The following is a 24,602-nucleotide window of genomic DNA, read 5'->3' as shown; positions in this document are numbered from 1 at the left end:
CGTGTCTACTCGAGCACTTGGCACTTCGCGTCCGTTCACATTTGTTTACGAAATCGAAAGAGGAAATTTACGGAAGCCGAATCTCATTTGAATACTTACGATCAGAGGCTAAATTATTATTTTGTATTGTTGCTAGTCTTGTTCTCGTGCGCAAATAAAATGAGAAGCAAAGTAAAGCGCAGCTGAATTGCTGTGCAGGCTGATGCTGGCAAAGTTGTTCCTTGGTGGTCCGCAATATTACAATGTGTCGCACACGGGTTGATTTGGTTGTCCTTACTCTTTTTTTTTCAAAAAATCTTATTTTCACAGAGGTCAGGCAACAAACAAGAAGCAAGAACCTTCTCTCTTCAACGCAGCAGGGTTTATTGTGATAATGTTTTTTGAAAGATAGCGTGGATTTTTTTTTTATTTTTATATTAGTAAAAAAGAAAACGACTGTTACATATAATATAGTTATAGTGTAGCTAGCTATATATACTATTAATTTTTCCTGCAGGGCTATTATAATACTAAGTTGTGGATTATAATACTAAGTTTCAATTCAGATTTGTAATTGAAAAATTGTGATAAAAATTTATTTACAGTGTTACTTCAACACGTGGTCTGAAGAAACTTAATTATATTCAAACAAGATCAAGTGCTTCTTTCAAAGCCTTTGCAGCCTTTTAGCAACTGAACAGGCAACGGCAATTTTCAGAAGAACTCCTTTCTTGTATTGAAGCTTTACAAATCAAATGTTAAAGGAATTAAGACAATGAAGTTAAGATAACTTCTAGTTTGGTTATGACCTCAGCAATCATCAGCACTCTATTCATTTATCATCAGTTAAACAGGAAGGGGAGTTAGGGGCCTCATCCATACTCACATTGCCACAAGAAACGTCCAATGGACGTTTCTTTTCAAAGACACCCACCCACCCTGAGAAATGTCTACCCTATCCTACAAAGGTGAAAAGCCTTTTCTGCAGTTATTTTGTTGTCCCGTGTTAGGGCAAAATAGCCTGTCTCTTCACCTTGAATTGAATATACTAGTCGTTAGCCTGTGGGAAAAATCCACGGGTTTGCTCGTCCTTTTTATACCGCACTGCGTGCGTCTCGCTACTTGCACAGCTAAGCTACTATTTTGGCATAACGGACAGACAGACAGACGACAGCTATTATTAAAGAGACTAGTTGTTAACCCATGGAAAAATCCATGGGGTCGCCCATCCTTTATATATATGTTCACATAAAGAACACACTTTATTCATGTGTCTTTAGAGTGAAGTCCAACTCTTCATCGCTCATTGATTGTAGTGGGCAAAAACGTAGTTTCGAATTGCCACGAAAGAAACCATTGCACTTTGAGAGGTACCCACAAATGTCCATTGGACGTTTCTTGTGGCAATGTGAGTATGGATGTGGCCCCTTATAAAAACAATGATTTCAATAAACACAACATATCAAGTAATAAAAACAAACAATAATCGCTCAATATCACAATCACCTTCTTTGTCCTCATCTACAATTGTCTCTAAGGGAGCCACATCAATCATTTCCTTAGGATTTGGTATAAATGGGCTGTCTTCTGCTCATTTACTAGGCTGTTTTTCACTAAGAGCTTTTATACAATAGTTCAAGCATTTCATGTGAGAATTGCAGTTAGTTCTTTCACTTTATTTGTAAATACCAATGGGCCATGGGATACACCACAGACAATAATTGCGAAAAACTATTCTTTTTGTATATGAAAATGTTTTTTTTTAATAGCCTCAAATACTATCCAAAAGATGGGACACATATGTAAGCATAACAAACATTAGTCAGGTGTACAGGTACTAATGAAAAATTTTAGGATTGGAGTGATTATGGTACTGGAATGGACACCTAACATTGTGACCTTGTATTGTGCATGATGCTGTTGATTCACGATGCTATTGTGATCTTCCTGATTGGAAAAAAATTCACAATAGTATTATAATTGACATTTAAAGATTGTGATGTTCACAATCTATATTATAATACTCGTATATGTCTGTCTGTCTGTCACGCAAAATGATAGCTTAGCTGCGCAAGTAGCGAAACACATGTGATGCGATATAAAAAGGATGGGATAACCCGTGGATTTTACCACGGGCTAACGACTAGTACATATATAATAATATATTTTGTTGTGTTTAAATTAAAAAAAACTTTGTTCGTAATTATTTAGATCGTTAAAAATGTTTACTTTTTTTTAATTTGTTTTTCTAGAATGCAGTATGTGTGCTTCTTAACGAAATTTTCTTGAGATCAGGAGAAGTGGGGTAAACCCCAAACAGGAAACCAATCATCTGAACTAGCAACTCTCTCTGTCTAGAATTCCTTTTCACAAATAGCTGAAATAAAAATTGTTTTTTAAAGATGTTCTGCAATCCATATTTCATGCTTTAAACTATCTATACAGGAATGTTTCTGTGATCCTGTTTTGATTGTTTTGTAATAGATCTACAAGATGTTTTCACGATCTATGATTCTGTTTTGTCATTTTTTTAAATGATCTACAGAAATGTTTTCAAATTTCTACAATCCCATTTTTAACTGCTTTTATATGATCTATGCCGATGTTTTTCTACAATCCAATTTGACTGTTTTTTAATGATTTATGCGAATGTTTCTTTTTATCTGAATGAATTTACTCTTTTATACTATTTTTTCATTATAGCATACAACAATGGACATTCAAGCAATGGAATGTATGAAATGCCAAGATTTAAAAAAGAGAATTGCGGAATTGGAAAAAGAATTGAGTGAATTGAAATTACACAAGTTGCGGGAGAGTAATCAGAAACTCTCAGTTTCATCAAACCATTTTCCTTTTAAAAAATGCAATTTGTCCAACAAAGACATACAAAGATACTCAAGGCAAATTATTTTACCAGAAATAGCTGTGAATGGTAACTAAAATTATGTTTAATACCACCTGTGTTTGCAAAGTTATTTTCATTGTTTGTTGATTAAACTGGTTAATTACAAGTACAGAAGTCTTCGCAATACTTATTGTTTTGTAGGTCAGTATAAGCTTCAAGCATCATCAGTGCTGGTAGTTGGTGCTGGTGGCCTTGGTTGTCCAGCTGCCATGTATTTGGCAGCTGCAGGCATAGGTAAGTAGCAGGGTTTGAATGAGAAGCCAACAATTTGGGAATTGAAATACTGTCTTTGTGAATCATTCAAAATGTTAAAATTATGCACCCCATTTTATTATTAATTGATTGTATCCCCTATTTTTAAAATATCAAGGGATCAATGACAAGTGGCCCACAGTGCTTCCAGATCAAAGGTTTTCTTTTCTACAGTCAGCAAATTTTAGCGAATTGACTTTATTTTTCTAATTTGAACCCTTATCAGTACTATAGTTTAATCAAATTCCTCCGAAATTAGGATTTTGAAAAAGTGAAAGTTAAGCCTATATTAAATATATTTAGACAAGGTGGCAAAATTGTAATAGAAAATGCAGAAAATTTTCTTTTAAAATGCCTGTCCAGCAAAGATTTCTAATTACTGGATGAGCTGTGTGTAGGTAACTTCATAAGAAATTGATATATCTTGACACCTTACACCAACAAGCTTTTCAAAACAAATTTACATCTTGAAGTTTTTTTAAATGTAACATCTGGTATTGCATTCCATTTTAAGATGATGAAGTGGTTCCATCATATTACAATATCAATGATAAAGTCATACTTTAGCCAGTTATTTCTTCAGGAACAAAATTTTTCTTCTGACAATTTTCCATTCTCTTGTCTTTGCAAAAAATGTACATATGTTGACCTTGTTAGCAGATGCAGAAAGTTGCAAATAAAATGTTGTGAACCAAATTTGCTTAATTGCTTATGCACAAACTTGTGCATAATTCTATACACTTGCACATGTTTTTTAATATGTCCACATGGTTGTGTAGGTTGCATTGGTCTTGTTGATCACGATGTTGCTGACTTAAGCAATCTACATCGACAGGTGCTTCATAAAGAAGATACCATAGGAAAAGAAAAAGTTGATTCTGCCATTGCAGAGCTTAAAAGGTATTAAAACGTTTGTTTGCTCTGCCAAAGTTTATCAAAGATTTATATATAAATGTTTTATTGCCAGATCCAGTAACGTATTCAGACAATCTTTGGTCATACCATTTGCCCAAAAATATAGTCTCATGGTTGGCACAGAATAAAAAAACTTTTAAGATTTGACATCTCTAGATCGTCAGAAAGATCCTTTCTAAAAACATCTTACCGTATTTTGTAACAAGAATTTTTGGCTAACCTCTCTTGACAAATTTGGTCCAGTTTCTTTCTTGATTTGATGAGCAGGTAGCCTGTTGTTGTCACACAATCTTGAAAAATTTTAATCAAGGATAACTTTATTGCTTGTCGAAAGTTTGAATTAACAGTTAAACCTTTTTCGCAAAGAAAATAATTGTTACAGAACAATTTTAATTTTAACTTTTTGATTTCTTTTGGTATAAGAATTTTACATCTCATACAGGTCAAACAGTGGGAAATACTCATTGAATACGTCGCTGACGGCAAGAGTTTTTATAGTGTTAATTTAGGTTTTATGTTATGGTTTTAATTTAGGTTAAACTCAAGTGTAAAATTTAATAGATATCACATAGTTCTTTCATCTGGAAATGTTTTGGATGTTATAAAAGAATATCCTTTTCCAATCTAATTTTAAAATATCTGGCAAATATTATTAATAACTCCCAATAAAAGTGTATAATAGTTCTTTGCAAGTAATACTAGTAATACTTTGCAAGCAATTTATTACCAAATTTAAACATGTGTTCATTATTAGACCTTGATAGTTTTTTACACATGACATTGTTCTTGATTGTACAGACAACGTTGCTACAAGGTAAAATAAAAGCTTCTTATTTTTTCACTTAAGCGAGACAATGCTTATAGTAAACAGTTGAATAAAATTTTTCAATTACACCCACCTACAGGTACCTATTAAACGATGCTTGTGTGTTTGCAAAGAAGACATTGATTTCTGGCAGCGCATTACGATTTGAAGGCCAGGTAGTATAATATTAAGGCAAAAACTACTTTCTGATACTGTGACTCTCAGTGGCTTGACTTTTAGAATTAAAATTTGGACTTTATGATTTCATAATATGCTTTAAGGAAACGTTTGCAATATACACATTTGTCTCAAGGATCTAGTTCAAAATTGTCTTATCCTCCTTTGCATTTTCAGTTTGAAAAGTATTCTAAAGATTTTCTTATAGTATGTAAATATGCCAAAATAGGCATGCCTTGCGAGTGTGGAGAATAACAACTAAGTTAAATTAAAATTTTGCTTTATTCCATTTTAAGACATGAGACAACCTTAAAGATTTAATAGATTCAATTTAAATAATGATTAATATTGTTTTTTCAGCTGACAGTTTATAATCATAAGAACGGACCGTGCTATAGATGTCTTTATCCTTCTCCACCCCCAGCGGAAACTGTCACCAACTGTTCAGATGGTGGAGTGATCGGAGCAGGTTTGTGGTGCTGAAAGATGATTTTATTCATGTGACTTGACATATTTTTTTTGTTCTTATTAATTTCGTTAGAATTATGGAATAGATTTAGTAAAATGTTTTTAGGTGTAATTATATCAAAAATGATTTTTTCTCTCCAAGAAACTAAGTCTTTGATGCTTAAGTGTTCTGTTTCTTTTAAAAAGGCTATTTCTAATATTTAATCAACCCCTCCCAGGCTACACCGTCTTGTTAAAATATAGTAAGTGGAAAAGAACCCTGGACGAGGTTGTACGGACATCTGACCTCTTCTATCTTCTATTTTTAGTAACTGGTGTAATCGGTTCATTGCAAGCATTAGAAGCTGTAAAAATTATCACTGGCAATGAATGTACGTATACCAATGTAGCTGTATTATAAAACCTGAATTCGCGCCCCTTGAATTCATTTTTGCGGGAGTTTATTTTTGTGTTTTCCGCTCGTTTTTATCAATTTGGCAAACGGGAAAATTATTAAGTACTTCACTATTCGCGAAATTCATTCTTGGATTTTACTGTTCTGTTTTAAAAAAAAATTATACTTGTTTTTTTTCTTTCATTTTCTATCACTATATAATAGAATTCAACAGACAACTTTCTTCCTCCTCATTTTATGTCTCCTCTATAATAGTTCTTTAAATACAATACAGAAATATATCATTAAATTCCTATTTCATGAAATTCGCGAAGTTAATTGCCGCGAAATAATACACACTTTTACAATTCCCGCTGTTTAAAGTTCCGTGTGTTTTAAATTGGGTGCATGTAAGGTGCGCACGAAAAATTGAGCTGTTTTGTTATTAGCGGCCGCTTTTCTTGACTGTTTATTTTTATTTTTGATCGGATCAAAGAGATGACAACTTCTTATTTTTTGCGACGTAAAGGACTGTAAATATGGTTCCAGAAAGCTTGAAAAATGGAAATTAATTAAATGTATGATCCACGATGGCATTATTCAAAAAATTGTTCTTGTGATCCTCCATTTAAATTATACCCATTTCCCACTGTAAAGAAAGATCCTGTTTGCTGTGATAAATGGATTAGACTTATTAAACCCTGGACTCCCAATGCGCATAGCAGAGTTTGTTCTGAACATTTTTGTAGATGACAAACCCTTTTTAAAAAACCCTTTGCCCACACAAAATTTTGGATATAATGCTTCTTCAAGAATTAAAAATATGTCTGCTCATTCGTCGAGAAGAAGTATTACATTTTCTTCAGAGGATTCATTTGCAGACAAATCTATTTTATCTTCAAATGTTGTTGCACCTATTGTTTTCTGTGGGGAAGGAAATCCTGTTATATCTATCCACACTCCATCAACAAAAGCAAAACATTCAACAACAAGTATGGTTACATTACAACATTCAACAATAAATAATCAGCTTTTATAAATAATAAACTTTTTACTTCAACTCCTATTTAACCTAACATATTAAGCATTTCAAAGATATGAAAAATAAACTACCATACAGCCGTCCTGAAGAAAAAATAAGTAATACTGTCACAAAAAGTTCTGATGACATCAATTTTCAAAATATAGTTATATATATATTATCGATCTCCTTGCTTCTTATCATGAATAATTTTTTACTTTATTTAACAAACAAGCCAAAGAAAACAAAATATGTTATATCACAGAAAAAGTGTCACTCCATTTTATAAAAACTTTTCTCACTTAAAATTATGTAAATTTTTTTACCAATCTCAAGCCAATTACAAAGTATTTAATATTCTTCATGATTTTGTATGTCCAAAATTTTCATTCTTGGTTACGAACAAGTGCTGAGGTCTTAAAATCCTTGGTACAACTTTGCAGTTACTTTCACAGATTTCAAAAATTGATGTCGCAAAAGTTCGTATTTTGGTTAAGCAGGTTATTGGTCGGTTAAAAACATTTCAACTCATTTCCAATGAATTTCCTATTTCCTTAATTTCTCACGCGGATGATGTTTTAATAGTATGTAGTGGTATTTGTATCTTAATGGAACCTATTTTTAACGATGGTTCTGCCTTCAGACTATTAATTAATGCTAGATAAATATTTTCTAAAAAATTATGTGCAAGACTTTGCAAATATTGTTCTCAAGATTTCATCCAGCATTAATGAATCCTCCGAATCCATGTATATATAATATAAATAACTCTAGCTCTATATTTGAACTTTCCATTTCTAAAATTTAAGTTACTTTTTTTTTATTTGTAGAACATATATTTAGTTTATGAAGTAAATTAGATGTAAATCCTGTTTGCACTAACTTTGCCAGGTTTGCAAATTTTTGCCACGCTATTTCCTTTACAAAAATTAAGAGGTCATTTGGCGCAAATTTTTAGTTATTCAAACTCCCTGGATTTTTTAACCAATTATCAACTTCCCTTAAAGGCATGCATGTCTATTTTTTAATCTAGGTTCTTACGCTGGTAAAATGTTGCTTTATGATGGATTAAATGGAACTTTCCGAAATATTAAACTGCGTGAACGGAAGCCGAATTGTGTTGTTTGTGGAGATAATTCATCTGTGACAGTGTTGCAAGATTACGAACAGTTCTGCGGATCGACCGCATCTGATAAAGTGTGCTTTGTTGTTATTTTACGTATACTTTTACTTTCTCAGGGAAGAAAGCTGGAGGGAAGGATATCTTAGTATTTTTTTTTTTACCGACAGGCGTTTTTTAGATGAATCCGGAGCAAGATTTCTACTCAGTGCTTCTCGCAGTTGTTTGAAACATTCGCAAAACTTTCTTCTGTAAACACTAAGTTCCCTTAAAGTCACAAAAATCTTGGAACTTTATATTAAAACTAATCATTTGTTTTTAGGAACACAGTGTGCATTTGTTGGAAAAAGATAAAAGAATAACAGTACAGGTGTGAAAAGGAACTCTTCTTTGTTTTAATGGGTTCAAAAAGAATTCAATGGTCGATGATGTACACATTTTTGTAAATTGTTCGGCATTTTTAATAGGATTATGCGACATTAATGAAAGCCGGAGGAGAGCATCTGTTAGTTGACGTTCGACCGAAGATTGAATTCGAAATTTGTTCCTTAACCAATTCAATAAATATCTTTTCATGTTATATTTACTTCTAATGTTTAAGAATGAGTTCGTTTCACATGCTTTGTTGTTCCTTTCTACACCAGAGTTTACTTAACTCCGGATCTAATTCAGCTCCGGATCTGACTTAATTCTAAACTTATTTTTAAGTTTACGGTCAATTCCCATGGTTAAACACCTAATAGCGGATTATTTTACCCTGTATTGCAAACTTTGACGCTATTTCCTACCGGTGTAAAAGACTAACATTTAAGATATTCTTACCTTTATTTTCTTTAATTTGAGAATCACATGTACCTATTGAAGATGTATTACGCATGCGCGACTTACACGACGTCGAAGAAGCGGTCAGAAAGAAGCTACCGGGTAAGGTGTAATTTGTTTTTAGTTTGTCGTGTAGTGATTGCCAATTGGTAATCAAAGATTTCGATTCAATGGTAATCTTAGTACACACACGACGTAGCTTTGACCTAAGTGAGTTCTTATTTGGTTCGATATGGATGGAAAGGGAGTCCCATATTGAGGACTGACTATCCTAAGCGAGATTTCTATTGTTAAACATTTTTTTGGATGAAATGTGCTCATGTGAGAAGCGATCCAGCCTGCGATTAAATACCAACCCGGAAGACCAGAATAAATTTTAATTCGAAAACAAGCAATAGCATGTGACGCAAACAAGCTGCTAGCCTGATTTAGTGGAAGGAAAATGTTTTATTTGCTCTTTCGTTAAGACTAGCCGAGCCAAGTCGGTAAAACCGGCTTGGTTAGTTTCGCATCAACAGCCTCTGAAGATAGTCATAAAATTGCCTATATAACTTTATTTGTGATTCATGCAATAAGCGGAACTCGATTGGAACGTTTTTTATAAAAATTTTGCGTTTTGTTTTTTTTTCCAGGAAAAGTAATAAGAGAAAGTAGCTTTCGTTCAAGAACGGAAAATAATATACCACTGCACAACATAAATACACAATCTAGAATATGATTTTATAATTAATTTTTCTTTTAGTATATATTGCATGCAAACGAGGTAATGATTCACAAAAGGCGGTCCTGAAAATACTCGACTATGTTAAAACACGAGGAATAAGTGATAAAGTTACGGTAAAAGACATTATTGGAGGTTTATCGAGCTGGAGTAGGAACGTTGAACCAAATTTTCCTACGTATTAAATTTAATACTTTGTAATTTCATGGGATTGACAGAAAGAAATAACTTCTACATATCTTGCCTTGCTTTTTAAATTCATTAAAAAAAACGCGTACATTTCTTTACATGTGTCTGCACATATAGTCATCAGAATTGGCGTTGAGTTTACACGCAGTCATACGTGACTTGCATGTATTTCTCAATGCCAGGACAGGGATCACCAAAAACCTCTTTTTGGATGAAAAACACACAAAAGGCTTTGTTGTTGCATGATAGTAGATGTTGTATGGGATTATCTGCTTTGCATCTGACATTTTGTGTGTAGTTATTTTGTTGACAATGTTGTGTTGATAATCTGCCATACATAGCATCAATGATGATGATTTTTTCATCGTGATTTGCACATGAAAGGTGGGCAGTTTTATCAGAGGTACAGAACAGTATCTGCTTCATGGAATTTGTGATCGCTAGAAAAGAATAAAAGAATTTTATAACAAAGACATAAGCTAAGTGTTATTCCCTACCTTATGGATAGCTTTAATTTTGGAATAATACTTTAAGAATTCTACTGACAACCTCTTATGAGAAGAGGTTTTTGTGATTTTGATTTTAAAATTGCAGATTGTAAATTTTAAGAATAGAATTTTTTTATTTTCAACATGAATATTCTTAGCTTCTGGGCAAAGATCATCCTGAGATATTCTTAGCATATCCTTAAAGATAATATTAAAAGATCTGAGAGTGCGGTGTAAAAATCACTCCTAACATGCTGTTGTTTGAGCAGCCTAATTCAACTGACAGAAAAACTGCAAGATTTTGTAGGAAAAAATACTTCAAATGGAACCTGGGAAAATACATTTTACATCAATAGAATTCAAGTGAAGTTTCAAGATGAGCATATTCAGCATAGAAGGATATGGGGATATTCTTATCATAACAGCTCACTAAACTCAAATATTAAATGTGAAATAATACTTATTTCAAAGCTGGGAATGAGCTTGAGAGTTGAAATTGGCAGAAAAAAAGAGAACAAGCCCTCCCTACTAAAACTAAACTTAATTGCAGATACTCACGTTTGCAATTCTTTCTGTCATCACTCAGGTAATATCCGTCAGGACATGTACAAGTGTATTCACCTTGAAGGTTGTGACAGAAATGAGAACATATGTTGATATCTTCAAAGCACTCATCAATATCTACAAATAATTACGCCAGCTATAAAATGCGCAAATGTAGTCCTCAAAACTTTTCAGGTATCCTACAATTTGATAGTTCTTAATTCTTACGGCTTCTCAAAACTTTCTTTTAGATATGCTAAATTTTGATAATTTTCAATTGTCATTAAAAAGACAAAAATTTGAGAATTTCCTTGTTTTTTCTAAGAAAATACTATAGCGTTTACTAATTTATTGATTTAAAAATCTCTTCTTCAGAAAATCTCAAATTTAATTTTGATTGAAAGGATGAGTTGGACCCTGTCATAGAAAAAAATACCGAAAACTTACTCGTGTTTCAGCGCGCGGCACGCTTTTATAGTTTTTTTTAAAGTTTACGCCAATATTTATTTTTTTCTGCCATCGCCTAATTAAATGCACGCACAAATTTTTTCCTAAGATGAAATGTTATTGTTTTTTAACATGACCTGGTACTTACCTACACATTTGTTACCGTTATATCTATACCCTTTCCTGCATAAGCACTCATACGAACCAGGTGTATTTATGCAAAATTGGTCGCATGTGTGTAAGCCTTCTATGCACTCGTTTATATCTGAAATTAAAAGAGTAAATAATGATACATTATACATTTTGAAAATTTTATTTTAATAAAGCTTATCATTTAGGAATTTAAAATTCATCTACATTTTCTGCTATAGCGCCAAAAATCTCACGAATTTTTTTTTAGCGCGTGCTTAGACAAAATCTACAAGTTAACACGGGAAATGCAACCTTGTTCCCAGAGGACAATTTGCCTTGTTGATGAAGTTGATTCCGTAATAGCAGCTTAACACGGTTGCGGGAAATGCTGCCAAATGGAAACGAGGCTTTATTTTGATTATAATAAGCTATGATTTAATATCTTTACACATTCCATCTCCATATAGTTGTGCTTTCCTCGATGTGTTGACTTTGTTTACCCAGTTCTGTAAAAATTCTTACCTTCACATTTTTCATCCTTGATGCCCTTCGTTGAATAAACATTTGAAATTTCCCGGACTGTTAACACAAGTTGCATTACACATACCATCATCTTGTACGCATTGACAGGGTGATCGAAAACATTCATTAATATCTGATGAGGGAATATATTTCTCAGGGCCATAGCAGCTCAGAGGACCGGGGTCCCACGATCTTTCGTAAAAATTTTCTTAACTGTAATTCGTATGGAAAGGCCTTGGTGTGTAAGATGCTTTTAGCTAGCTAATCTAAGGGTTTACAATCTTTAAATCCTCCTCTGGTGCTTCAGTGCCAGTGGTTGGCCTTCATATAATGGTAAATTTTAACTTTGGCCCCCAAAAATTAAGAGCCTGCCATGATACTTACCCTGACATTCTCCTTCTGTATTTAGTTGATATCCTTTTCTACATAAACATTTAAAGCTGCCTGGATTATTGACGCAAGTTGCATTACATATACCATCATCCTTCGCGCATTGACAGGGAGACTGTAAGCATTCGTTGATGTCTATTGTAAAGGAAAGTGGCGTTAGAAGAAACTTATGTATTAGTCATCACTCGCAGTCTGGCGTTACATTTATTAACCTTATCTTTGTGTCTTATGTTACTTTTCTAATGATACGAAATTAACTCTGTTATAGAGAGGATACTTTTATTGAGAATTTAATCAACCTTGTTCCTAGCGCCTTTTGTCTATTTTTATATCAGAACGGCAGACAAAAGAAAGAGACAACAGGCACTGGGAACGAAGATGAATTTTATAGGCACTAATTATTTACTCGTGTGGCGTACCTTCACATTTTCCTTCGCCATTTAGTTGATATCCTCTGTTGCATGAACATTGAAAGCTTCCTGGAGTGTTCGAACACGTTGCATTGCATATACCATCATCCTTTGCACATCCACAGGGAGACAATAAGCATTCGTTAATATCTAATCAGAAAGCGATGTTTTAAAAAAGAGGTTTATTTAGTGCGAAGTCAGAATGTTCCCGGTACAATTTGCTGTAGAAGTTACCTTCGCATTTTCCGTCATCATTGAGTTGATATCCTCTGTTGCACGAACATTGGAAACTGCCTGGAGTGTTTGAACATGTTGCATTACATATACCGTCATCCTTTGAACAGCCACAGGGAGAAAATAAGCATTCGTTAATATCTAATGAAAGATGAAATTTTTAAAGAAAAAAAAACAGTGTGGCATCGAATTCAGGATTTCTACGGTTCAGCCTGTTGTGAAAGTTACCTTCGCATTTTCCTTCACCATTTAGTTGATATCCTCTGTTGCACGAGCATTGGAAACTACCCGGAGTGTTCAAACACGTTGCATTACATATACCATCATCCTTTGCACATCCACAGGGAGACAATGAACATTCGTTAATATCTAATGAAAGATGAAATTTTAGAAGAAAAAAAACAGTGTGGCGACGAATTCAGGATTTTTGCGGTACAATATGCTGTAAAAATTACCTTCGCATTTCCCTTCCCCATTTAGTTGATATCCTCTGTTGCACAAACATTGAAAGCTGCCGGGAGTGTTCATGCATGTTGCATTGCATATACCATCATCCTTTGCACATCCACAGGGGGATTGTAAACATTCGTTTCTATCTACAAAGTTTAAGATTAAATAACGACAACTAGAAACCTCAGCGCTTAAAGCCTGTCGAACGCTACAAAGCCTGGGCTATAGGTTGGAATAACGAAATATTACTTTCTTCGTAACGCCAGTAAACATTCAACGTGATAAAAAAACGTTTACCGATTTGACAGTACTGTCCAATGTATCCTTTTAGACAACTGCAGTTATTTGGGCCAGTACACGTACCCGCATGTTGACAACCATTTTCGCATATAGCTGAAAATAAATTTTTGTCAAAATGATATATACGCACAAAATTTGTGCAAAATCTGACAGTTGCGACAAAATAAATTCTAAAAAGGTATACGTAAAGAACGGGGCACACGTATTCGTATGGATTTTGCGAGTCTCATGAATAAAAATTTTCACCCTGAATAACTTAACAGAAACATCGCAGGGATAAAGAGCTAAACATCAAAGAATTTCTACACCTGTTTAAATATAGTCAGACCTGCCCATAAAGGACAGCTGCGGGACCAAAGGAAAGTGTCTGTTACACACAGGTATCCGCCGTATAAGACTTGTGTTTAAAAGTTTATTTTATTTTCAGACGGCGGAAAATACATTATTGAAAAAAGGCTTGAATTTAATTTGCATATGACCTACGTGCTGTACATTGCGAATCATCTGCTTTCTTCCAGCCCTTGCAACACTCGTACACATCTCTTGTAAACCATTTGAGAACAACACGCTCCATCACATGTGTTCTTGTTCTGAAAATTAAAGTAGAAAAGAGCGAGGGTAAACGTCTGTACTTTTTACTCCGGGTTTTGTATTTTACGGTACAACATCAAAAACGGTCAGTGTCTGTGTATTACAGACAAAACATTTTCTTTAAATTACTGTTTACGAAAATATCGATAAAAATACGTCGTAATAATCTGTGGTCCATAATGGTAGCTGCGGAGAAAAGACAGTCAAATTCCCGCGAATTTTTTCACGACCTTTAGTTTATATATCACTCTCTGCTCTCTCAATATTTCTTTTTCAAATCGTGTTTTTTTGGTGTTTTAGCCTCGTCCCCAGGCCTCTTATACGCCCATGATATTCAGACAGGACAGAGCCGTATCGTCCGAATATCATAGGCTTAAAAAAGTCTTGGGAACAATTTGGTGCATAGCAGTTTGGTGAAACCCTTCAGTTTTTATTTTCTTGCCACAAATGTGAACTAAAACGAAATGCAGCTGCAACAGCTCACATCGGCTCTCTCTGAGTATCAAAATTCACCTCTTGCCATTTTTTTACATTTTATTTATTCTTAACATATTGTAAACGCTTAGCTTTCAACCCAGCCACGAAGGAGCATACTAAGCATTGTTCCATGTCCGCTGAAAACAAAAGTTTTGTTCAAGTCATAAACAATCCAAGAATCATGAAATATAACACTAAAAACTTAAAGGAAAAAGAACTCTCGTTATTCTTACAGTTGGTTGGATTGATTATCTCATCTAAGATTCAGGGGCTGTTATATGGAGCCGGGCTGGCTTGGCAAACCGAGCTAGCTTATTTGGCGGGATGGTTTTTAACTTGTTTTTATATGAAAAAAAAACTACCCCGGTTAGGCGGGTTAGTTCTGAACAATGAAACATTAAATAATGTACAACAAAAGAAATAATTTTCGTAACAAAAGAACTTAATTACTTGAGCATAATAAACCATCTCGCTTAGGCGGACTAGCCCGTTTAGTTACTGTTTATATGGAGTTTCATTCAGCCCGCTTGCCGAGATCTCGGGCAAAATAGGGAAGATTCCGGCAAGCGGACCAGCTCGCCTCTCCATATAAACGAAAGTTTAAATTTCCTTAAAAATAGCATTAAGACGAGATCACGGCAGACCGGGCTGGCTCGGCTTCCTTTTAAAAACCTCTTAAATTGGTTTACCTCCACGGCTTACCTGTAAAACGTTTTTCTGCATTTGTTCCAACAAAGACTGTCACAACATGTTCGCCTTATTTCCGACGTAACACCTTGTTTCAAATAAGATTCTTTCACGTTTCTGCTAAAACGTTCTTGTCTTATACAAACGTTCGGTCTAAAATACAAAAGAGGGGATTTTAACCATCAAAATTGTAATATAAACATAGTGTGACCTTGATATCAACGTTTGTTTTTAATCATCTCGCTATTTATGTTATATAAGTAATGTTAGGAACCTTCCTGAGAGGTCATGCAGGTACATTAAAAAGGTCACGCCCTGGCTGCGATTTTAGCGTTCGCCGCCTGACTACATCTCGAAGGAATTTATTGACTCTTGTACTAACTGATAGGTGCTTTTCGTGCTTTGAACTTTGACTCGATGCTTAATCCAATTTCAAAATTTATTTGATCCTTAAGTTGTTGAAAACATTTAATATCTAGACGACACTAAATTCTAGTCGAATATCAAAGCTTATATGACATGAATTACAAAAAATTCATATTGTAATAAACTTACGTCGCATATATTTAGGAAGTTTCAAATATGGGCCTAAACATACTTACTTCTCGTTATGCCTATAAAAAACATTTACGTCGAAAACTACAATCGATAATTTGCTTTTTTGACATTGAGGCTGACGCCGTCAAGTAAACGGTAGTAGCTTTGACGTCTATCAACCCCCCCTTGGGAAAGAGGATGTCGATACAACAGGTAATAACAGGTTTTAAGTTTTAAATATCATGTTATGTCACATTAATTATCTTGTCTTGCGTTCGATTTGTTTTGATCGAACCAGAAAACTAAAATAATACCTACCCTTGTAAACGTAAATCACTAACTGGTGAAGTCGTAACATGCGCATGAATAAAACAGAATACACCAAACAGCAAGACAAGCATGCTGGGAATTACTTAAAAACAAGTTGAATCCTTAGAGTGATTGCTATACTTGGTGTCGAGACGAAATTATCAGTCGATGTTACATCACATTTCGCGTTACATTTTGCGCAAACACAGATGCAGAGCCACCTGGTATTGTATCAACATCGTTAAAAAACAAAACAAACGAATGCTTCGGTGAGTAAACACACATCTACATTACTTTTTGCAGCAACCATTGCTTGTAGAAGGATTACACTGTCGCGTCACTAAAAGCATTTAAACTATCAGTTACTGGTTGTTCGAGCGCTAATGTTTGAAGTACGGCCGTACCCAATGCAGTGTTATGGTTGTATCTAAACGCGTCACGAAATTTTTTGCCTCTTACCTTGTCGGCAAAATAAAGCCAGTGAAAAGTGACCAAATGTTCACTTGCTGACGGCTATTTTGGGCTAATTATTATTTTTATTGTCCCATTTTTCGCCGTTTTTTGCATTTCCCTTTTTTTTACTACATTAAAAATCAAAACACCTCTAAAATTACAACAAAGAAAGTTTGTATTATTATTAGTTTGCGTTTTAATTGTCACATAAATAGAAGAAGAAGAAGAAGAAGAAGAAGAAAAAGAAGAAGAAGAAGAAGAAGAAGAAGAAGAAGAAGAAGAAGAAGAAGAAGAAGAAGAAGAAGAAGGAGAAGGAGAAGAAGGAGAAGAAGGAGAAGAAGGAGAAGAAGGAGAAGAAGGAGAAGAAGGAGAAGAAGGAGAAGAAGGAGAAGAAGGAGAAGAAGGAGAAGAAGGAGAAGAAGAAGAAGAAGGAGAAGAAGGAGAAGAAGGAGAAGAAGGAGAAGAAGGAGAAGAAGGAGAAGAAGGAGAAGAAGGAGAAGAAGGAGAAGAAGGAGAAGAAGGAGAAGAAGGAGAAGAAGGAGAAGAAGGAGAAGAAGGAGAAGAAGGAGAAGAAGGAGAAGGAGAAGAAGAATGCCTAACAAATCGATGGTAGCCTTGTGGTAGAGCATATACTTCCAGCGCAAAAGGTTTTAGGTTCGAAGGCCGGCTGAGTCATCCAAGACTACAAAAATGTGAACCGATCCTTTATGCTTAGCGTTTACCACGAAAATGGGATTGATTTCTTCAATTGCGACTTTAGTAGCTTAAACAAGGCCTCAAATGCACTAAGATCTACCGTGCAGGACCCTAATTATTAGCTGCACTTGAGTGTTTCTTTGATGAAAACGGACCTTAAAATTAAAATGAATCGGCGCTGTCTGTTAGATGTTACCCCAAAAGAATTGTTCACAGTGTCGTATCTTTTCTCGTGTCCATTTATATAAGTAACATCTTTCCTTTCTATATCTATATATTATCCGCAAGTGGATAGGAAAAGAGATGCTCCTATGTTATTTTTTTCACAGTCTTCTTTATCATCTACTATTACTATGTTCGCCAATTGTTTCATTGCTCTTTTTTCTGTTTTATTATTTACGCATTACGTAGATGGTGTTTACGAGGGCGTGAAATGGGGCGGCGAGTTGGTTTATGTGCCTGTTTTCAGTTGATCGTTCTTTTTCATTTTTTCGTTTTTGCCTTGATATCTTCTCCTCCTGTTTGGAAATGTGGTAGCGATGCTGTTTTGGATCTGTTTTCATAAAAATATCAAATTTCCACCATGCTGGTCATTATTCTTTTTACCCTCTGTTTTAAACAATAGACTTTTGTTTTCAACCTGAAGTCTCCTGATAATCTTTTAAAGCATTCTTTTTTTTTACAAAAAAGGCATGTAGCTTAAAATCTTTGTCAAAATAATTCGATTCCATTATCTAACGTTACATTGGTGTGGGAAACTAAAAACCGTCGTACTTCTCAACGTAATTCAGTAACATAGCCAGTTGTTGTTCATCATCCTCATGGGATTAAATTGTAGCAGGTCGAGGATAGTTTCAAAACTGAAGTAATATCTATATTATGATACCCGTATGCGTCTGTCTGTCACGCAAAATGGTACCGCAAGTAGCGAGACACACGCATTGCAGTATAAAAAGAATGCGCAAACCCGTGGGTTTTTCCACGGGCCATCGACTAGTTTTATGTAATGATATGATAGAGAGACAAAACATAAAAGCGCAATAAAACAAATACCAATTTAAGAAAGAAAAAACATCCGCTAAATTATCAAAGCCCTACAGGATGTTATTAACATATTTTTTTTCATTGTCTAATTTTTCTCAACCCAACTAAAAATAATTTATTTTTTTTGGCAAACTTTTTTTTTAATCTTATGTTTACAAGAAAAAAGAGTATTACATACATAAAGGTTAAACTACATGCGACATCGATATATGAGTGACACCAATATTTTGCAGGATCTCTAAAAAAATAAGAATACTTTTTATTGTCGCTTTTCTTTTTTCAACAAAATAGAAATGTTAAAAAATAAACATGTAGAAGGAAGAAATCAACCTCGTCCCCAGGGTCTTGTGGCTCCTGAGCCGTTATTACGGAGAAACAAGGTAAAATGCCCTGGGAACGAAGTTGGAAAGAATTGTATATGTAAATCATTCTCGTCCCCAGAGCTCTTTGATATTAAAACCTCAGTTTATTTTAAACAGCCCTGGAGTCGAGTATATATGTAAGTGTAAATAACATACCATTCATATCTATACACAATCATACGTGACTTGCATGTATTTTTCAATGCCAGGACAGGGATCACCAAAAACTTCTTTTTGGATGAAAAACACACAAAAGGCTTTGTTGTTGCATGATTGTAGATGTTGTATGGGATTATCTGCTTTGCATCTGACATTTTGTGTGTAGTTATTTTGTTGACAATGTTGTGTTGATAATCTGCCATACATTGCATCAATGATGATAATTTTTTCATCGTGATTTGCACAATCCAGTGTTCCGATTTGATCGGATTCGCAAACAACTTTGCTCTTCATCGTTGGTTCAATCACTAGAATGAACAAACGAATGATTATGTTTTAACTATTTTTCATTAACCTCGTTTTCATAATTTCATTACTATGGGTAATGCGGTCAGAGTATGAAAGGTTGTGAAACATTAGCAAACGAAGATTTTCAAGTATTTGACCGAACCAATGCGGTAAAACACCTGGCATGTTGTATCACTTTACGTAGCACCTGTTACTTAATCAATGGTTAGCAAAAATGTATTCTCATCATACTTCATTTTAACTTTCAAAATCAGTATACCTTTGCACGTTTTTCTGTCCTTGGTCAAGTAAAAACCATCAGGACAGCTGCATACATATCCTCCGTCCAAGTTATGACATTTATCTGAACATCCACCATTCGATGTCAAACACTCATTGATATCTGAAAAATAGTGAAGAAAGTATATGTAATATATATAATAATATGCGAAAATAATTTTGACAAATGTTGCTAAGAAGGAAGCGCCGTCAGCCATAAAAAAAAGTGAAAAAGAGCCCTGGGAACGATGTTGGATGCATACAGTACTTATTTAAGTAACTTATTTTTTCTGTAGTTTCTAAGTTCAAAGAAAGTAATACAATGGTAAAATCTATCATCTAATTATGCATAGGTTCAAACCTGAGGCAACACTCAACCTAATTGCAACTCGCTTACTTTTACCGATGCCTCACTTACCCTCACAGCTCTTGCCATTAAATTTAAATCCTTTCGCACATCCACATCTGAATGATCCTGGTGTGTTGATGCATTGTTGGTCGCAAAGTTTGGAGTTTGAAAAACACTCGTTGATATCTAGAGCAGTATGAGAGCAATATGCAGATAAAAGGGCGTAACAATTGGGAAGGCAGAGGGGGCAATTCCCTTCTCCCCCACCCAAACAATTAACGTTTAAAAAAAATCCTTTTCTTTAATTACTTCAACTAACAATGAGAGTTTAAATAAATTGTTTTTTATCTAAACAGTATGTTGTGCGAAACCTTCTACCTCCTTGGGGTTAACAATAGTACCTTCTTGGGCCTAAGTCATACTCAAGGGTCTTTTGCCAAGTATTCTTATAGTAGTGCTAGACTAAAACTGTTTTTATGCGACTAAAAAAAGCGTTGATATTTTGGATATTTTTTTACAAACCAAAGTATTATCAAACCATTGCAATGTCCAGTTTGTCAATCTTAAACCTAAGAATAAAGATGGTGTTTATAAAGAAGTGGCGCATCAAGTTTGCAATCCTACCTTCACACTTTTGCGCAGAATTAAGCTGATATCCTTTTTGACATTTACAAACATAACTTCCCGGAACATTAATGCATTGCGAACTGCATGTACCATCTTCCTTTGCGCATCCACATGGTGGATTTATTCTTTTACATTCGTCAACATCTAAAATAATACAAGCCGCAGAAAAATTTGGCTTGAGAAATGTACAAAATTTAATCAATTCCCAATCTCTAGCCCAGAGCTCCTTATCTCTTTTTTGGTTCTGCTATTAAAAAGGAAAATAAAGCACTAAGGTCGAGGTTGATCATATCCATATCCATCACAAACACTTATGGAAACATTATAAACATAGAGGTATGCTGTATGAAATTTTATTTACAAAATTAAACTAACCAAATAATTGATTTTCTATAACACGTAAGAATAGATAACATGTGTTTTAGTACGACTATTTCTATTTTCCCTTACGCGACACATTGTTTTGACGTCACAACAACACCGACCATACGTACCGCTGCATGTTTGTTTATCCTGATTTAAAACATATCCGGTTTTGCATCCACACTTATATCCACCACGTAAGTTTATACAATGATGTTCGCACTTATTTGTAGATGCGTCTCTACACTCATCTTTATCTGAAAAATATAAATCAACTTTGTTCTGATGATATTTATTAAAAAAAAGGAAATGTTGAATTATTCGTCTTATGGAGCGCAATGGAGAGAAAAATATATAATTGTACTTATAAACAAAAAGCGCTGTAAAGATCAAAACTTATTTCAAAGAATGTCTAAACATTAGAAATGTGTGTTTGACATTGCCATTGGTAACCCCCGTCAACCCTGGACCGAGGGTCGTACATTCATTCGTACATGAAAAAGGGCTTTAGGTCCTGAAAGTGAGATTTATGCCGTGTAAATTTGTTCCGTGTATTACTCAATCTCCCACAAGTGTACTGACAAGATACAAATGCCTCCGTCTATAAAAGACACTTCAGCGATTTTTGCATAAGCCCTCCTTGTATGAACCTTACATAACCTTCGCATTATGTTCCTAGGCATTGATCGTACGACTACGCGAATAGTTCCCAACCCTCTCAAAAACGCCCGCACGTTTTTGTGGTGCGTATGGCTTACCAGAACCCCAATATACCTAAACAATGTGCCGTAGTACTTCACAAAGCTAAGTAAGGAACAAGAAGATTGGAAAATTTCACATCTGGAAATAAGGCTTAAGTTTGTGTGTTGGAAATTTTCTTCCCCAGAGCTCTTCAAGATTAAAACCTTCTCAAGGAGCTCTGGGGTCGAGAATGTGTGCTGGATACTCACCAAGTTGACAATACTTCCCTTCGTAACCGTCACGGCATTCGCATTTGTCGGGCGACACACAAGTTCCTCCATTTTGACAACTGCTTCCGCATATCGCTAAAAAAGATGTGAATTTATACTTTCTTTCGCTATCATTGCACGAAACGACGAATAACAACATCTGAGGACATTATCTTCACCACCTTGTGGTAACTGCTATTGATAAATGTTCCTGGGACGTCTCTATAATAATATTACCCGTAGTTTGTTTAAAATACCAGTCAAAACGTCACTTTTTGAAGAAAGAACGATATACCGGTACCCAGGATAAGTATGACGGAAGAAAATCTGAAGCAAGGAATATGACGGCAAGCGAATTCGCCGTGAGTTTATTTGTTAATTTAAAGGGGTGTTTCCACGAAAACAATCAGCTGTGTCGACGTTATTCAACAAAAAATAAAAAGGAATACGTTAAATTGGAAACCCGCTTAAGCGAGGATGAAGCTAAAATCCAAACGTAAGTTACAGAATTTTGATTTACGAGAAACACTTAAATATACCCAACTTTTTTACTCACGTTTTTTACATTCTGTAGCAGAGTCATCTTTTCTCTTCCAATCATTACAACAATGATAAACTCTTCGATCGAAATATTTCGTTTGTAGATGATAAGTAAAAATCTTCTTTGTTCTATAATGATAAATATAGTCGATAAGTAAGGAGGTTCAGTAACGAAATTGATAAAGCAGTTACATTGTGTTTAGGAAGGTAGGGTATACTTACCTCAATATAGTTCTGTTGCAGGATTTTATAAAGCACCAACGTCGACAGCAAGTTCTTACAATTTCTTTTGTCAATGTAGTTTGTTCCAGCTTTATGCTCACTTGTTTTGAGACTTGCTCAGGATAGCTGCAAACATTGGCACTAAAATATAGAATTTGTTGAATCTCAAACAATTTGATGAAGGTCTCATTGTGCTGATGTCAGCAGCGGGAATCCTCGCAAAACAATAGACATGCTAGCGAGCGTTAAAGAGGGCGGCATGATGTAAACAAACACGAATTAGAATAGTGAGAATAAAATCAATACAGACTATTTGTTCCTGGTTTGCCAAAAAATATCTACTAATTTAAACAGAGTACGTCAGTCGGTTGTTTAATAAAGCGATGGCTATTGTACACAACAGACTGTTTTGTGGCGACCTTTTTCAAACTACAAAAAGACTAAGAAGGTTGAGAGATAAAAATGATTAACTTTTGGTTTCACTATATATGTTGACACAAAAATAATATACAATTACAAAAATAAATTTTTTTTTCTAGTGTGATTTATTTATTTTTCTGGATTTTTGAAATATAAGAGTGAACGTTCTGGAAAAACATATGTATTACCCATTTTTATCCAAACCGTTGGTCACATCAAGAACATTGTACCCATCCAAACTGGCTGTGTAGCAAAGAAACACAAGCGCAACAAAAAAATAATACATAACTGAGCAGATTTTCGTCGTCTCCACTTTTTCACTCTTACTGAAATATATATCTTCCTAGTTAAAATTTTAAAGAAAATACTTTCTCAAGCTACTTCGTGCCCAGTATACCCCTTCCAGTTTTTACATGAAGAAATATGGTTCCAAGGTGTTTAATTCGTCATTAAAAGTAATCTTCACTTCAAAAAAATATTGTTTCAGCTGACACTGCCTTTTACGAACTCAACACGTTTGTTTATTGACAAAAAACAACAGGCTCTTTATCCTCTGTTTTATATTTTTTGCTGTAGACACTACACAGTATTGTGTAGCAATTCAGCTAGAAAGACTCTGCGTAGAAGAAATAATGGAATAGCTTTCTCATTAGATTTTTGTTACTTTAAATGTTTTCTTGCCGAGGATATAAACTTACGGAGAATCGTGCCACAAAATGAAAGTTTTTTTAAAAAATTTGCTGAAAACAAAACATATAGGCGTATTCGGTGACGTCATTCGATGACGTCATTTTTATTAAAAGCCGTTTATCTCTTAGTTAATGTCGGTAAAAACCAAGCAACGCTATCAATTTAAGAGATTTATTTATTTAAGATCTTTGTGCTGGTCAAGTTTGAATCAAGTTACGATGTCTCTCCAATTCTCTGACGTAAAAGTTCGTAGAAAAACAATAACAAAGAACTTTGACATAACTATAAAAAAAATAGTAGATCCTTTAACGCTTTGCGATCGATTGATATTTTTATCTTCGATCTTTGGATAAGTAAACAAAGAAAACAAAAATACAGACCTATGTGTAAAAAATATCAAAAATCACTCCTGTTAACTTTCTTTATTTTCTAACAGCCTCGTAATTTTATTGCTTATTGTATCAATAAAAATCTATTCAGTTCATAATGGTAATGTTATTATTAAGGGTCCTGCGTGGGGGTCCCTCCTAGTCATTTGAAGGTCCCATTTGAGCTACGGAAATATTTATAATATTTATTTACTCCATTTTATAACAGAAGTGCTGTACAGATAACAAATTACTTTAAAAATTACTAAGTTCCAAAAAAAGTCGTGTTTTTAATAAATTGTACTTAAAGGCGCGCAACCCTTTTATATTCGCTAGAAAGAAAGTTTACTTTTATTAATACAAATATTTATCGCGTGAACTTCTATAATCGAGGAGTCACTACGAAAAAAATAGACTACGTCATCAGGTATTATTAATATTAGCCAATCAATTGGCCCAAAGCCGTTACCTAAAATATTTGAAAATGTACTTTCACTAAGAGACAATAATATGTATAAATATATT

General features: G+C 34.4%; 2 protein-coding genes across 2 annotated transcripts; one reads left to right on the top strand and one right to left on the bottom strand.

Annotated features, from left to right (window-relative positions):
• Positions 1-2,351: 2,351 nt before the first annotated feature.
• Positions 2,352-9,799, top strand: LOC130656177 (adenylyltransferase and sulfurtransferase MOCS3-like). The gene is made up of 13 exons (XM_057459005.1): positions 2,352-2,914; positions 3,029-3,121; positions 3,919-4,039; positions 4,589-4,664; positions 4,828-4,868; positions 4,960-5,035; positions 5,397-5,505; positions 5,813-5,875; positions 7,932-8,095; positions 8,341-8,388; positions 8,486-8,584; positions 8,870-8,942; positions 9,583-9,799. Exons 1-13 carry the CDS (start codon positions 2,692-2,694, stop codon positions 9,744-9,746), a joined length of 1,350 nt encoding a protein of 449 aa, XP_057314988.1. The 5' UTR covers positions 2,352-2,691; the 3' UTR covers positions 9,747-9,799.
• LOC130657903 (fibrillin-2-like) lies at positions 9,800-23,555 on the bottom strand. The gene is made up of 24 exons (XM_057460890.1): positions 23,208-23,555; positions 22,600-22,740; positions 22,394-22,506; positions 21,838-21,933; positions 21,019-21,144; positions 20,522-20,668; positions 19,967-20,083; positions 19,550-19,672; positions 18,990-19,289; positions 17,613-17,686; positions 16,443-16,531; positions 16,277-16,360; positions 16,024-16,035; positions 15,437-15,574; positions 14,150-14,256; positions 13,664-13,759; positions 13,372-13,512; positions 13,145-13,285; positions 12,917-13,057; positions 12,692-12,832; positions 12,267-12,407; positions 11,377-11,493; positions 10,797-10,919; positions 9,800-10,190 (listed from the first exon to the last, which is right to left on the bottom strand). Exons 1-24 carry the CDS (start codon positions 23,303-23,305, stop codon positions 9,889-9,891), a joined length of 3,108 nt encoding a protein of 1,035 aa, XP_057316873.1. The 5' UTR covers positions 23,306-23,555; the 3' UTR covers positions 9,800-9,888.
• Positions 23,556-24,602: the final 1,047 nt, after the last annotated feature.

This window comes from Hydractinia symbiolongicarpus, chromosome 9 (genome assembly GCF_029227915.1).
Source record: "Hydractinia symbiolongicarpus strain clone_291-10 chromosome 9, HSymV2.1, whole genome shotgun sequence".
Taxonomy (NCBI): Eukaryota; Metazoa; Cnidaria; class Hydrozoa; order Anthoathecata; family Hydractiniidae; genus Hydractinia; species Hydractinia symbiolongicarpus.
The sequence above is the reverse complement of the archived record's forward strand: the minus strand, read 5'-3'. Positions and strand labels throughout refer to the sequence as shown.

Coding starts and splice junctions, on each gene's coding strand:
- LOC130656177 (XM_057459005.1), top strand. CDS start 2,692: ATGGACATTCAAGCAATGGAATGTATGAAATGCCAAGATTTAAAAAAG. Junction 4,869..4,959: donor ACAGACAACGTTGCTACAAG/GTAAAATAAAAG, acceptor ACCCACCTACAG/GTACCTATTAAACGATGCTT. Junction 5,506..5,812: donor TGGTGGAGTGATCGGAGCAG/GTTTGTGGTGCT, acceptor TTCTATTTTTAG/TAACTGGTGTAATCGGTTCA.
- LOC130657903 (XM_057460890.1), bottom strand. CDS start 23,305: ATGTATTATTTTTTTGTTGCGCTTGTGTTTCTTTGCTACACAGCCAGT. Junction 19,673..19,966: donor TAATGGCAAGAGCTGTGAGG/GTAAGTGAGGCA, acceptor ACTATTTTTCAG/ATATCAATGAGTGTTTGACA. Junction 19,290..19,549: donor GGACAGAAAAACGTGCAAAG/GTATACTGATTT, acceptor TGTTCATTCTAG/TGATTGAACCAACGATGAAG.